The sequence below is a fragment of the Erpetoichthys calabaricus genome, chromosome 4 (assembly GCF_900747795.2).
Source record: "Erpetoichthys calabaricus chromosome 4, fErpCal1.3, whole genome shotgun sequence".
NCBI classification, from domain to species: domain Eukaryota; kingdom Metazoa; phylum Chordata; class Cladistia; order Polypteriformes; family Polypteridae; genus Erpetoichthys; species Erpetoichthys calabaricus.
Window position 1 is genome coordinate 2,739,742 of NC_041397.2, and position 15,503 is coordinate 2,755,244.

General features: G+C 43.4%; 1 protein-coding gene across 1 annotated transcript in view; it reads right to left on the bottom strand.

Moving 5' to 3' along the window:
- Nucleotides 1-422: 422 nt before the first annotated feature.
- Nucleotides 423-15,503, bottom strand: part of LOC114641472 (excision repair cross-complementation group 1) — a 38,339-nt gene continuing 23,258 nt past the window's right edge. The window contains exons 8-9 of the mRNA XM_051926359.1: nt 8,065-8,133; nt 423-1,033 (exon numbers count right to left, since the gene is read on the bottom strand). Of these exons, the coding sequence (XP_051782319.1) occupies nt 953-1,033; nt 8,065-8,133 (150 nt within the window). The 3' untranslated portion in view covers nt 423-952. The remainder of the gene's footprint in view (nt 1,034-8,064; nt 8,134-15,503) is intronic.

Here is a 15,503-nt window from a genome sequence, read left to right on the forward strand (position 1 = left end):
TTGTTAGATTCAGATCCCCTACTTGTTTCATTTTCTTTAACCAGCAGCAAATCAAAGAGAGGCAACGGGAGTCAACATCCAGCCAGCTAACTCGGGGGGTCTCAATTGACCCTTCCTTTCTTACTTAGACGCCATTTACTCCAAGCTCACAGCACAGACCTCTACTGCCTTTGTTTTTAATGGCTTTGCGTTTTTATTGTTTCTTTTTCTCCTAACAATACCGAGGTCACTTTGCCTTAGTGCCCCGTCTAGCAGGGGCAAACGTTGAGGCCTGGTGATTTGAGGCACAGCCGCTCCAGCGGGTTCTGCTCTACACCGATGACGATTTTGCTTTTTGCATATATTTCAAAATTTAAAAAAATCTGGAAAAATGAGTCCTAAATAAACGATAGAGCCAATTAAAAGTCCCAACTTCATTCGCATCAAGAAAGTAATAAAATATGTTTATTGAAAGAGAGAAAAAGAAAAACAATCGTACACAGAGAATAAGTGCAGCCGCTGCGGTGCGTGGAACTTTAAAAACATGATGACAAGACAGTAAGTCTGAATTCATTCTTTTCCTTTGACATAATTAAAATAGACTCGGCCACCTAACTGTCGCTTTCAGTTTCATTTCTAACCCTGCAAAAAGAACGTCGAGAAACCCCAGCCTGCTTCACTCAAACGCTGCAATTCTCGAGTCGATGAAATGAAATGGAAAGAAAAAACAAAAAGACGCGAATCTTAAAATGCAACTTTGCAAGTCGGAGCAAACCTTGGAGAAGAAATAAAAGCCAACAGGGCACAGCGTCGCCTCTAAACCGCACAGACCCCTGATGTGAAGTGTGAATGCCAGTCAGTGTGCCAAGTCTGAAACACCCGGGCCAGGAAACAGACGATGAAAATTGACAAACGAGACCCGAGTCAGTGTCCCACAATTCCCCCCTCACGTGTTTTCCGACTCCCGTGTTCCTTATGCTTGCGTCTTTTCTTCGGTCTTCTGCTTTCTGGATTTGAGAAACGGCTGATTAAAGACATCATGGAGCCTGCGAGCCTAATAAGCAACAGAAAGACAAACTGACAGAGTTAAGCAAGCAAACCCTTAGAGCTAATGCCAGTCTGGAATGCGTGACATGCAGATTTCGACGGGTGAAGGTGGCAGGGTGGCATCGCAGGATCACCTTGGCCTGAGAGAATGGGGAGATTTCGGCACGGCCTTATGGGGTTCCTTGTTTAAAAAAATGTTTTAGTGCCCTCATAGTAATCATCACTTATGTTTTTATAAAAAAGACTGTCTAACAGCTTCATCCACCAGGCTGTCAGGATGCTGAACTCTGTCCACTACCTGCCCCTGGACCATAACAAGAGTCACTATCTACAAGTGCCCACCTCAGCTGGTATTGTATAAAGACTCCATATTACATCTGCTGCTAACTGTCTGTCTCTTTGTACATCTCATAAGCTACTCTAGAATGCACCTTCTTGTTTTTAACTGTAATTGGCTTTTACACTAATGGCTATTGCACATTGTACACAGGTCTACTTTACAAGATCTAACGTTATTTATCTTATATGTTATACTTTATTGTACTGCAAAGATGAGAGAGAAACAGCATTTCGATTCTCCTGTATGTCCTGCACATATAGTGAATTGACAATAAAAGGCGATTTGATTTTAAAAAGTGAATACATACAAAAAGGGAAACACAATGAACTGTACTGTACATACGGAGCCCGTAAAAAGTATCCCCCCCTTAAAGTTTATCAGGTTTTACTGTCAGCAGTCACACGTCCTGCACTTCAGAACTGGTCATCCGCCTGACGCTAAGGATGTTTGGGACCGGCCAGTACTTGGATGGGAGACCATCTAGGAAAAAGCTTGGGTCGCTGCTGGTGAGACCAGTCAGGTGGCGCTTAGCCTGTGATCCGAGTGTGAACCTTTAGAGTGTGGCGTCTTTAGAGATGAGACATAAACCCGAGGTCCTGACTCTCTGTGGTCATTAAAAGGTCTCGGGTCATCTTTGTTAAAGAGTAGGATGTAACCCGATGTCCAGGAGAAATTGCCCATCCAGACCTCCTAATCATCCCCATTCTTTAGTTGGCTTACTAAAACTTTCTAACTCCCCTCTTCACCACCTATTAACTAACAGGTGACTGGAGCTAAGTGGCCGCCATTGCATCAGCCAGGTGGATGCTGCACATTGGTGGTGGCTGAAGTGACTCTCCTCTCTATGTAAGGCGCTCAGAGTGTCTTGAAAGTCACTTATCTACAATGCACAGCGCATCACTTTCTCCACATTTTGTTACGTTACAGCCTTATTCCAAAATGGATTAAATTCATTTTTTTCCTCAGAATTCTACACACAACACCCCATAATAACAATGTGAAAAAAGTTTACTTGAGGTTTTTGCAAATTTATTAAAAATAAAAAAACTGAGAAATCCCATGTCCATAAGTATTCACAGCCTTTGCTCAATACTTTGTCGATGCCCCTTTGGCAGCAATTCCAGCCTCAAGTCTTTTTGAATATGATGCCACAAGCTTGGCACACCTATCCTTGGCCAGTTTGGCCCATTCCTCTTTGCAGCACCTCTCAAGCTCCATCAGGTTGGATGGGAAGCGTCGGTGCACAGCCATTTTAAGATCTCTCCAGAGATGTTCAATCAGATTCAAGTCTGGGCTCTGGCTGGGCCACTCAAGGACATTCACAGAGTTGTCCTGAAGCCACTCCTTTGATATCTTGGCTGTGTGCTTAGGGTCGTTGTCCTGCTGAAAGATGAACCGTCGCCCCAGTCTGAGGTCAAGAGCGCTCTGGAGCAGGTTTTCATCCAGGATGTCTCTGTACATTGCTGCAGTCATCTTTCCCTTTATCCTGACTAGTCTGCCAGTCCCTGCCGCTGAAAAACATCCCCACAGCATGATGCTGCCACCACCATGCTTCACTGTAGGGATGGTATTGGCCTGGTGATGAGCGGTGTCTGGTTTCCTCTAAATGTGACGCCTGGCATTCACACCAAAGAGTTCAATCTTTGTCTCATCAGACCAGAGAATTTTCTTTCTCATGGTCTGAGAGTCCTTCAGGTACCTTTTGGTAAACTCCAGGCGGGCTGCCATGTGCCTTTTACTAAGGAGTGTCTTCCGTCTGGCCACTCTACCATACAGGCCTGATTGGTGGATCGCTGCAGAGATGGTTGTCCTTCTGGAAGGTTCTCCTCTCTCCACAGAGGACCTCTGGAGCTCTGACAGAGTGACCATCGGGTTCTTGGTCACCTCCCTGACTAAGGCCCTTCTCTCCCAATCGCCCAGTTTAGATGGCCGGACAGCTCTAGGAAGAGTGCTGGTGGTTTCGAACGTCTTCCACTTATGGATGATGGAGGCCACTGTGCTCATTGGGACCTTCAAAGCAGCAGAAATTTTTTTGTAACCTTCTCCAGATTTGTGCCTCGAGACAATCCTGTCTCGGAGGTCTACAGCCAATTCCTTTGACTTCATGCTTGGTTTGTGCTCTGACATGAACTGTCAACTGTGGGACCTTATATAGACAGGTGTGTGCCTTTCCAAATCAGGTCCAGTCAACTGAATTTACCACAGGTGGACTCCAATGAAGCTGCAGAAACATCTCAAGGATGATCAGGAGAAACAGGATGTACCTGAGCTCAATTTGGAGCTTCACGGCAAAGGCTGTGAACACTTATGTACATGTGCTTTCTCTGTTTTTCTTTATTTTTAATAAATTTGCAAAAACCTCAAGTAAACTTTTTTCACGTTGTCATTATGGGGTGTTGTGTGTAGAATTCTGAGGAAAAAAATGAATTTAATCCATTTTGGAATAAGGCTGTAACATAACAAAATGTGGAAAAAGTGATGTGCTGTGAATACTTTCCGGATGCACTGTAAATGCAGCATCTTCTATTGTTGTACAACATGGAATCCCAGTGGATTTCATTTGGATTTCTTCACACGGTGAAAACAGAAGACGACTCTTTATTGTCACAGTGGAAACTGATCTCCGCAAACTGGTCAAAATTAATCAACACAAAATAACTGACCTCGTAAACAGTCACCCCTTTTAATAGGCCAGATCAGTGGTGTAGTGCCCATTGGTTTAAGACGTCTCATCGGTAATTCAATGGAGATCACATGACTTGGGTTTCAAAACATTAGCGGGTTCACATGTGTGCTTCGATAACCGGTTTATTCACAGAAGCCTGATGTTTGAAATGTCACATACTGTAAGAGAAATTGGTTATTAGTCTCCGAGAAGCCGGATTATCAGACGTAGACTTCTCCAAGAAGAACCGATTATGTGGTCATGTAAACCCTTAACCGGGTTACTGTCAAGGATTTTGTAATTTCTGCATGTTGTAAGAGTTGAATTTGAACCCTGGTCCAATGAGCGTGCAGCTGGCATGTGTCCGAGTCTCATATCCTTCTGAGCTTATGCTTAAAAGCTGACGCGGTTATTTTATTATTCACTATGATAAAATGTATTTCTTGTCCTTTATATAACCCCTTAAGAGAAGTGCTATATTTATGGCATAACCTTTCTTCTATAATACGGTTTCCTGTTTTGTACCCAGCTGGATCATTATATATATATATATATATATATATATATTTACAGTGGAACCTCGGGTTGTGAGAATAATTCGTTCCGGAAACGTGCTCACAGTCCAGAGCACTTGTGTATCAAAGCAAATTTCCCAGTAAGAAATAATGGAAACTCAGATGATTCGTTCCACAACCCAAAACTATTCATATAAAAATGATTAATGCAAAATATAAAGTAAAACTACATAAAACAAATTAACGTGCACTTTACCTTTGAAAAAAATCATGGCTGGTGTGAGTGAGTTTCTAAACTCTTGTGGGATTCCACCCAACGGGACGACAAGCAGAAGAGCATCCCAAAGCAGTCGCAGTCTCCCAGCGCTGTAGCAGTTCGCCGTAAAAGCGAATCCAAAAAGATCGCGGACATGCTATAAGCGCCTGCCATCGATGGGTGATACAAGAAACAAGGAACATTATAAATGCGCAGGGCACAGTACTACTTGGCCGGACCCTACCTGACTGCTGTGTCTGTGTATAGGAGAGTGGCAGATCCCGCTACAATAAATAACCTCGCTGTTGCTGTCTCAAGATGAATAAAGCTGGTGTTGCTAAAGTACTGAGACTCAGCTTCGTGTTTTCGGGTGCAAGACGGGGACTCGCACGTTACAGCACACACACACACACACGCACAATGCTGTAGTAAACAGTATACATGTGTACAGATGTTGACTATATGAGTGAGGCACGCCGACTCAGACGGAGAATAGGAGCCATCAGCTCAGTTGTGATCACATGACGCTCAGCAGACAAAGCGTATACATACTACTCGTACTGCAAGACCTCGCTTGTTTATCAAGTCAAAATTTATTACAAATTTTAGCTCATCTTGCAAAACACTTGTAAACCAAGTTACTCGCAAACCGAGGTTCCGGGGGAGCAGCCATGGACAGCTCAATACCTCCCCCGCGGCACTTGGTGGCAGCCTCCCTGGCCGACGCTTATTCCTCAACCTCCCGCAGGGCTCCATGGGAGATGGAGTCCTCCATAGCTTGGTTGGGGCCCGGGGTGGCCGCTAGGGGGGGCTGTCTCCTTCCAACAGCCCGACTGGACGAATCTACAGCCCCACCCGGAAAGTGCAATTAGGACCAGGTGGTCAAGCACCTGGAACGCTTCCAGATGGGTTATAAAAAGGGCCAGCCACCACCACTCAGGAGCCAGAGTCGGGAGGAGGAGGACTAAGCCTGAGGAGGAGTGGTGGTGCGAGAAGAAGGGTTGTTGTGATTACTGTGAGTATTTTGGGACTGTGGGACACGGGGAAGGCGTGCCCCATGGCTGAAGAGAGATAAAAGTCTGCTTATTTAAGTATGTGCCTCTGCATCAGTCTGTGCCGGGTCGGGCGCTACATAGTGCCTTTCACAATATATATAATAAATATAAGATTAGGCAGAGAACAAAAAAAAAACAAAATCTGTAAGGGGTCCCAGGCCATGAGACCACCCAGACCCCACAACCACTGTGTCCAGGTGCTTCACCAGTCGCAGCTTGATGGGAGAGTGGCAAAGAAACAAACGAGAAGGTGGTGCTATTGTAGCGGGGCCACATTCTTGTTTATAGTGTTTGTGCCCAGTCGCGTCTCGTCACAGCACCCTGTCTAAACTAATATGTGTTTGTTTAAATGTCGTCCCCGTAATGAGAAGCGGGAAGGGGTGTTGCGGGGAGGCAGCGACCCCTGGATACGTCAGTACCGGAGTTTTGCCAGTTATATCCGGCTTATTGTTATTTAGGCAGGGACAGAAGAAGGAGAGAGATGGAGATTTCAAACAACAACAACCGATCGTCATTTTACTGCCATTGTTTACATTGCGCCTTGTTCCAGTTTGCTTCTCATTCAGCCGGAATCACTACAACACAGTCATCACCAGAAACCCCAGGGGCTGGACATTATTATCCGCCATTCGCAGAGGAAGCACGGTGAGATTGTTCTGTTTTATTCAGGAGAATCAAACCCAACCATTTTGATCCACCATCAGTATTCTGGACAGTTATTTACCTGAACTCAATTTCATGTTCATTGACATTTCAGTAATCATCTGTTGTTTGTTACTATTTGTATTGTGTGTTTGTTATATGTGTGCAGGGCAATGGAGGTTTTGTTATTGAATATGTAGTATTTTTCACTTTGCTGGTTTGGTGGAGGAATACATATATACAAACATACATACATATACATACAAACATATATACATACATACTGTATATGTGTGTATATATATATATATATATATATATATATATATATATATATATATATATATATATATATATATACACACACACACACATACATACATACATACATACATACAAAGATATATTTTATGTCGGGGATTTGTATTTTTGTATTTGTCATTGTGTTTTATTTAATATATTTCTGCACTTACTTTACATATCTGCTTTTGTTTGCTAGTATTTAAACCATCAATTGTGGGATATTATTTTTCAGAGGTACGGCTTGGTAGAAGTAGGTTCTCCTCAGTAATTTATCCAGGCCACGGGTCCTGGTAGTGTGGCTGCCAGCTGGGTAAGGGGTCAGCCGTTACACTATGGTCTGATCAGACATAACCTGAACAGCACATTGCCAACAACAATACAGCATCCTCACTGTGAAGCACGGCGGTACGTAGCAGCGTCAGGTTGTGCAGATGCTTTTCTGCAGCAGGCCCTGGAAAGCTTGTGAGAAGAAGATGAATTCTGAAAAAATATGAGGACATTTTGGAAGAAAACCTGATGCAAGATGCCTGCACTCTGGGAGATGATCTGTGTTTGAGCAACACAACAACCCCAAGAGTAAACCTAAAGCTACACAGGAATGGCTTCAGAACAACAGTGTTAATGTCATGGAGTGGGTGAGAAGAGGCCAGATCTCAATCCAATGGAACGTTTGTGTCTGGACTTGATAAAGGCTGGCCACTCATGATCTCCATGCTATCTGGTAAGAGTTTGAGCAGCCTGGCAAAGAAGAAAGGTGAATAAATGTCAAAGCTGACAGAGAGAGAGACAGGACTGTGCGCACACACACACACGGCGGTCAGGGCTACTGAAAATGAACTGGAGTTTAATTATTTTGTGTTTTAGATTTGTGATTGATTTAGATCACTTGGCAGAGATATTGTTTCTCTTTGACATTAAAGAGTCTTTTTCTGCTGATCAGTGTCAATAAAAGCCAAATTAAATGCTGTATAACAGCAGATGTGGAAACTTCCAGGGGATGGATACTTTATTTTTGTAATAAGCAACGCATTGAAGGCTTCCCTCCTTAGTTCTACCAGGCCTTCTGCTCTACATGTTGAGCACTCAGGACAATAATCAGTGGGCTTGGGTTTATAACGGAGATGACGGCCAACTTAGTAACATCACCAAGTAGGCCTTCTGTGGTTCAGCGTTACCTCGTGTGTATGACGGTTCAATAGAGACCTTTAACTGACACTTCACTGCTACAGTGATGATATCCTGGAGGTACACTTTGAACTCACCTTCTGTGGTCCGAGTCCTGGGCAGAGGGTCAGTTCTTCTTTAGATGCAGTCATGATTCTTTTCAATGACTATGAAAAAAAAAAAAGAAATAAATGTTTTATTATTCACACGCACACAGACCTTCACACTAGTCCCAGGGTGGTCATCTGGCCCAGGACTGAAGATTCATGATAGGTCCTTTTCCTCATGACCCGAGGTTTACTTTCTCTTGGACCTTACAGACTATAGTCTTCTTTGTGATTTCCGGCTGGCTCTGTCCTACTACAGTCAAAGTAAAAAGTATGTGAACCCCTAGGAATTCTCTCGATTTATGTCTAATTCCCATATAAAACATGGCTGTATCTTCATGTCAGTCACAATAATGAACAAACACTTTCTCCTATAGCTACAGATACACTGATTTTCAGAGAATATTTGACCATATTGAACAAATTATTCAAACTGTGAAACTGAAGGCTGGAAAAGTAAGTGACCCCTAAGCTAATGACTTTTTCAAAAGCTCACTGCAGTCCGAATTTCACACACCTGGAGTCCATTTAATGAAACAAGTTCAGAGGTGCGGCCTTGAATGACTTTGATTGATCAAAAACACTCTAAAGTTTGAGCTTTTAACAAGAAGCTTATCCAGATGGGAATCACACCTCGCACAAAAGAGCTGTCTGAAGAGTTACGATGGAGAATTGTTCATCTATATAAGGCTGGAAAGGGTTACAAAGTCATCTCAAAGATTTGAGATATTCCTCAAGTCTACTGTTAGGCAAGATGTCTATAAATGGAGACAGTTTAGTATTGTGGCTACTCTGCCTAGAAGTGGGTAGACCTGCCAAGATGACCCCAAGAGCACAACGCAAAGTCAGCAATGAGGTAAAGAAGAACCCTAGGGTTACAGCAAAGGACTTGAAGAAGTCATTAGAACTGGCTGACATGTCTGTTCATGAGTCAACTATACGCAAAACATTGAAGAAGAAGAAAGGAGTCCATGGCAGGACACCAAAAAGGAAGCCACTGCTATCAAAAAGGAACATTGCTGAACAAGCACTTGGACACTCCACAACGGTACTGGGAAAATGTCATGTGGAGTGATGAAACCAAAATTGAACTATTTGGGAGGAACAAACAGAACTTCATTTGGTGTAAAAAGGGCACTGCATATCAACATCAAAACATCATCCCTACAGTAAAGTATGGTGGAGGGAACATCATGATTTGGGCCTGCATTGCTGCATCAGGACTTCGACGGCTTGCCATCATTGAGGGGAAAATGAATTCACAAGTTTATCAACAAATTCTCCAGGATAATGTGAGGGTGTCTGTCTGCCAACAAGAGGCTGGGTGATACAATAGGACAATAACCCCAAACATTGCAGCAAATCCACAGCACGATGGCTTCAGAAGAACAAACTTGGCCTTTTGGAGTGGCCCAGTCAGATCCCAGATCTCAATCCTATTGAATAACTTGGAGAGAGAGCCATACACAGAAGACAACCGGAGAATATGGAAGAGTTAAGGCAGTTCTGCAGGGAAGAATGGCCTCAAATACCCCCCCCGCGCACGATGTGCAGGTCTGATCTGCAGTTACAGGAAGAGCCTGGTTGAGGTCATTGCTGGCAGAGGGTCAACCAGTTATTAAATCCCAAGGTTCACTTACTTTTTCCACTACCACTGTGAACGTTGAATGCGTTTGTAAAATAAAGACATGAAAGAGTAGAATTTTTTGTGTGTCATTGGCTTAAACTCATTGTGTAGATCAGTTACCTGTGACTTCGATGAAGATCACATCACTTTTTAGGACCAATTCATGCAGTAAACCAGATACAGTCATAAGAAAAAGTCTGGGAACCCCTCTTAATTCTTTGGCTTTTTGTTTCTCATTGGCTGAACTTCCTTTTCATATCAAACATGCCTTCTGGAAACATTAGGATTTCAGCAGGGACATTAAGTTTATTAGATTGACAGAAAATATGAAATATTCATCATAACAAAATTAGACAGGTGCATAAAAGTGGGCCCCCCAACAGAGATATGACATCAATACTTAGCTGAGCCTCCGTTTGTCCTCTAGACGCTGTCCTCCTATAGCCTCTGATGAGTGTCTGATTCTGGATGGAGGTATTGTTGACCATTCTTCATACAAAATCTCTCCAGTTCAGTTCAATTCAATCGACAGCCTGCTTCAAATCATCCCATAGATTTTCGCTGATATTCAAGTCAGGGGACTATGACGGCCATTCCAGAACATTGTACTTCTCACTCTGCATGAATGGCTTTGTAGATTTCCAACTGTGTTTTGGGTCATTGTCTTGTTGGAATATCCAAGCCCTGCGTAACTTCAACTTTGTGACTGATGCTTGAACATTATCCTGAAGAATTTGTTGATATTGGGTTGAATTCATCCGACCCTCGACTTTAACAAGGGCCCCAGTCCCTGAACTGGCCACACAGCCCCACAGCATGATGGAACCTCCACCAAATTTGACAGGAGGTAGCAGATGTTTTTCTTGGAATGCGGTGTTCTTCTTCTGCCATGAAAAGAGCTTTTTGTTCTGACCAAATAACTCCATTTTTGTCTCATCAGTCCAAAGCACTTTGTTCCAAAATTAATCTGGCTTGTCTAAATGAGCATTGGCATACAACAAGCGACTCTGTTTGTGGCGTGAGTGCAGAAAGGGCTTCTTGCTCATCACCCTGCCATACAGATGTTCTTTGTGCAAATTGCTCTGAATTGCAGAACGATGTACAGATACACCATCTGCAGCAAGATGTTCTTGCAGGTCTTTGGAGGTGATCTGTGGGTTGTCTGTCACTATTCTCACAAACCTGCTCATATGCCTCTCTTGTATTTTTCTTGGCCTACCAGACCTGCTGGTTTAACAGCAACTGTGCCTGTGGCCTTCCATTTCCTGATTCCATTCCTTACAGTTACAGAAACTGACAGTTTAAACCTCTGAGATGGCTTTTTGTGGCCTTCCCCTAAACCAGGAGACTCAACAATCTTTGTGTTCAGATCTTTAGAGAGTTGCTTTGAGGATCCCATGCTGTCACTCTTCAGAGGAGAGTCAAAGGGAAGGAAGCACAACTTGTAATTGACCACCTTAAATACCTTTATATCTCATGATGGGACACACCTGTCTATGAAGTTCAGGGCTTAATGAGCTCATCAACCAATCAGCATTCAGCAGTGACAGGCATTCAAATCAGCACAATGACAAGGGGACCCACATTTCTGCACAGACGAGTTTTTCACATTTGATTTAATTTCATACAACTAAATACTACGTCACTAAAAATCTTTGGGCCCACATTTATGCACCTGTCTAATTTTGTTATGATGCATATTGCATATTTTCTGTTAATCCAATAAACTTATTGTCACTGCTGAAATACTGCTGTGTCCATAAGGAATGTCACATATTAAAAGGAAGTTCAGTCAATGAGAAACAGAAATCCAAAGAATTAAGAGGGGTTCCCAAACTTTTTCATGCGACTTTATGTATGTATATATATATATATATATATGTGTGTGTGTGTGTGTGTGTGTGTGTGTTGTCACATCTGAGACGTCATCGGCACAACACTGGCAGTTGTGACACTTCCCGAAAGGCATTGCATACATAAAGAAAACAAGATGTGAGCAAAATTCAACTTTGACTTATTAAATCAAAATAAAAAATAAACTTCCAAAATTGGATCCTAAGGTGAACATACATATATAACAATGTGGGTCACCATAACACGTTTATACAGGTGTCTGCCCTGTTTGTCATTGTCACTATTTCAATATACAGTGACTAAAAGCAAACTTCACAGAAAAAAAAATGAAGTTAAAAAGAAAACAACAGAGTTAAGCTTCTAGAGATATGGAAAAAGAAAAGTAATTTCTTATAAATGTAAATCTAACATTAATGCATTTTTCCAAATGCAGACCAAGAGAAAGGAAAACAATGGCAGCTAATTAAAAAAAAAAATGAGCTCAATTAGATACAACAACCTACCGAGTTGTGAAATCAGTAGAACAAAAACTTGGGATTCAAATGGGGCTCCCAGGACTAAAAGTGAGAATCACTGGGATAAGTGACCGAGTAATGTGATGGAGCGTAGGACTTTAGGGACATTCCAAAGTCAACTTTATGTCATGTTCTGAGGGCTTTGGAGACGGTGATTGTCAAGCTTTCTGGTCTGAATGGCCTGTTCTTGTTAAAGCTGTGTGAAGGCTCTAATATTCAGTAATCGATGGCACTTCATCAACAGGTCTGCCATGAAGATCTTATTCAAAGTGCTACCTGGTAACCCCACGTTCACTGCAAATACTACACTACCCTCTAGTGGTCACTGCGTAAAACAACACGACATAAGCTGACTTTCAAACTGAACTTGCCTGCTGACTCAAAGCTTCCAGGACAACACAATGTCAGGAAAGCCAAGGAGGTGGGCATAGACTTAAGAAAGAAGAAAGCAGATCACACTGTCATCTCCATTGGAGAGGGTGACCAGACTTCCATTTCTTAGTGACCACTGAAGAAGGGGCCTGAGTTGCCTCAAAAGCTTGCATATTGTAATCTTTTTAGTTAGCCAATAAAAGGTGTCGTTTTCGCTTAGTGACCATTACTAACAAACTGAAGCGGGCACAGCACATTTCAGCTCTTGTCAGGAAGGATCACCGATGCCCCTACTTCCTGAGATGTCAGATGAAAGCTTGGATTTTCCCATCTGTTCCTAAGAACTACTACAGGTGCACAGTGGAGTCAATCCTCACTGGCTACATAACACCCTGGTACTAAACCTGCTAGGCTTAAGAACATAAATCATGGCAGAGGGTAGTGAAGACAGCACAGAACATGACTGGCACCAGCGTCCTCCTGTTCAGGGCACATATCACACAAGTAAACAGGATTATTAAAGTTCCCAGCCATACTGTACCATTGTGTTTCTCACTCCTCCATTCTGGCCATTGGCACTCATATCAGACAGTGTGCAGTATGTGCCCAGGTCAGAGGGTTACTGAGCAGTTAGCCATAACAACAATACTGGATGTGTTCTTGAGTATATACAGTACATACACACTCATGTATGTCTAGAAATACATTTAAATGAAAGTCTGCAATGTGCACTTTAATCACGTTGGAATTGTTTGATGTGTAATTTTAAACTGTGGAGGTCAGGTCAGGTTGGGGAGCACACACTGGTACAGCGCGTTGCCACACCCACCACACAACGAAACAGCTTGGGATTCTGGTCACCAAACCCCCAGGCAGACACGCGGTCCTGTCACCTCTATCTGCCGCAGCCAGGCGTTACGGGAGCGTCCCCTTGGCCTGGTCCAGCCACTCAGGTCCTCAGCAATGAGGGTCCTGCTAGTCAGATCACCCTTGTGTAATCGTGCCACATGGCCGTAGTGCCGTAACTGACGCTCCCTCACAATGCAGGTCATGTGCCTCATTTGAGACTCCATGAGCAACACAAAGTCAAACCAGCGGTACTCAAGGATTTTCTGAAGAGACAAACATGAAGGAGTCCAGTCTTCATCTCAGGTCACTGGATAGCATCCATGTCTCACAAACAGGGAGCACCAGGACTCTAAAGACTTGGACCTGACTTAATAGGAACAGTCACCAGAGTCACATGAATGTCACTGCGGAGATAAGTAAACCTCTCAACGAGGTCGACACTGTCTCCGTAGATGGCTGCGCCCAAGAGGTCTTGGTTTTTATCAGGACACTCGCAAGCCCAGACACTCAAACTCCTCGCTCGAGAGCCCCCATCAGAGCCTCCATTGACTCTGTGAAGATCACACCAACATTGAGAAAGTCAAGATCAGTGAATCTTTCTTGACCAACCGATGCCCCACAGCCGCTGGACCCCACCACCCTGCCCAGCACCCACTCCATGTGATCAGTGAACAGAGTAGGAGCAGAAGAGACCCCTGATGGACACCAGAATCAACTGGGGGGTTTGAAGCAGAGGTTCTGTCTCCATTCTGCACAGCATTGATTCACAAAGGAGGAAACCCCCCTCTTTAAATGCAGTCTGTGAGTAGTCAAGAAACTTAAAATGATAAAACTGGGTTCCAAGGACATAAAGGTTGAGAAACCCTGCTCTAAGATAAATGCTGTAAGTCAGCGAGACAATGAAATTTGTAACCCTAAAGTGGCTAAGGGGGGAAAAAACAACGCCCCGGTTGCTACCTTTGATGACTTGCCGCTTATTTCAAAGCTCTTATTTTAAAGTTTGTGAGCATTGATGAAGTTGTCTGGAGCAGCACACTGAGTGATGGGAATTGTAGTCCCCCACTTCAAAATTTGCAAAAGTCTGCAGATTAGATGAGGAGGAGGGTGAGTATATATTGAACACTTTTCTTACTGGACCAGCTGAGAAAAACTGAGTACGCTCACAGTCACAGCGCCTGGCAAGCACTTGTGAAACACATCTCCTTCAAGCTTCACCAAACTTTGCTTCAACAAATGGCCTTCATTTGCATAAACAAAAATGGCCCATATTTCCATACAATCTCTGTCAGCGCTCTGGCGAAATGGGAGACGTGGTGCATTAGAATGCCGAAATTGCAGACAGTTGAAGAAGAATAAAGCAGATTAGGCGAAAGACGACCCAAAGAGATTCAGTATTTCAGTAGTAAAAGAACAGTCAAGGAGGAGGTGAAGAGCATCAGGAATCGTAAAGGGGAATTAAAAGATACAGACAGTAAAATAGCGGACGCCCTAAACTCATATTTGTTTGAGGTCTTCACATGTGAGGAAGTGGATAACCTCAGAGCAGTAACAGGGACTACTAAGGAGGTACTGAGTGATTTAGAAATTGCAGAGGGAGAAGAGCTGCTGAGATTAAATAGGCTGAAATGAAACAAATCACCAGGACCAGATCATATTTACCACAGAGATCTTAAGGAGGCTAGCGAGTGCAGATATAAACCCTTGACACATATTTTTAGGAAGTCACTACACACTGGGGACATTCCGAAGGACTGGAAAATGACAAATATTACCCGCTATATTAAAAGGGTGACAGGGCAGATCCAGGCAACTATAGGCCAGTAAGCTCAACATTCATCACAGGAAAATTAATGGAAGGAATTATTAAGGATAACATTGAGCAACACCTGGCAAGGACAGGACAGTCAGCATGGGGTCAGAAGAGGGAGGTCGTGTTTGACTAACATGCTGGAATTCTATGAGGAGGAAACAAAAGGATACGACCAGAGAGGAGCAGACGAGATTATTGACATGGACTTTCAGAAAGCATTTCGTAAGTTATGCCACATGAGAGGGTGGGCATCAAACTAAAAGAAGTGGGAGTCCAGGGTGTGGTGTGTAGATGAGTACAGAATTGGCTCAGACACAGGAAACAGGGTGATGATGTGAGGAACCTCAGGAGAATTGGGTGATGTTAAGAGAGGTGAACAGCAGGGGGCAGTGCAGGGACCACG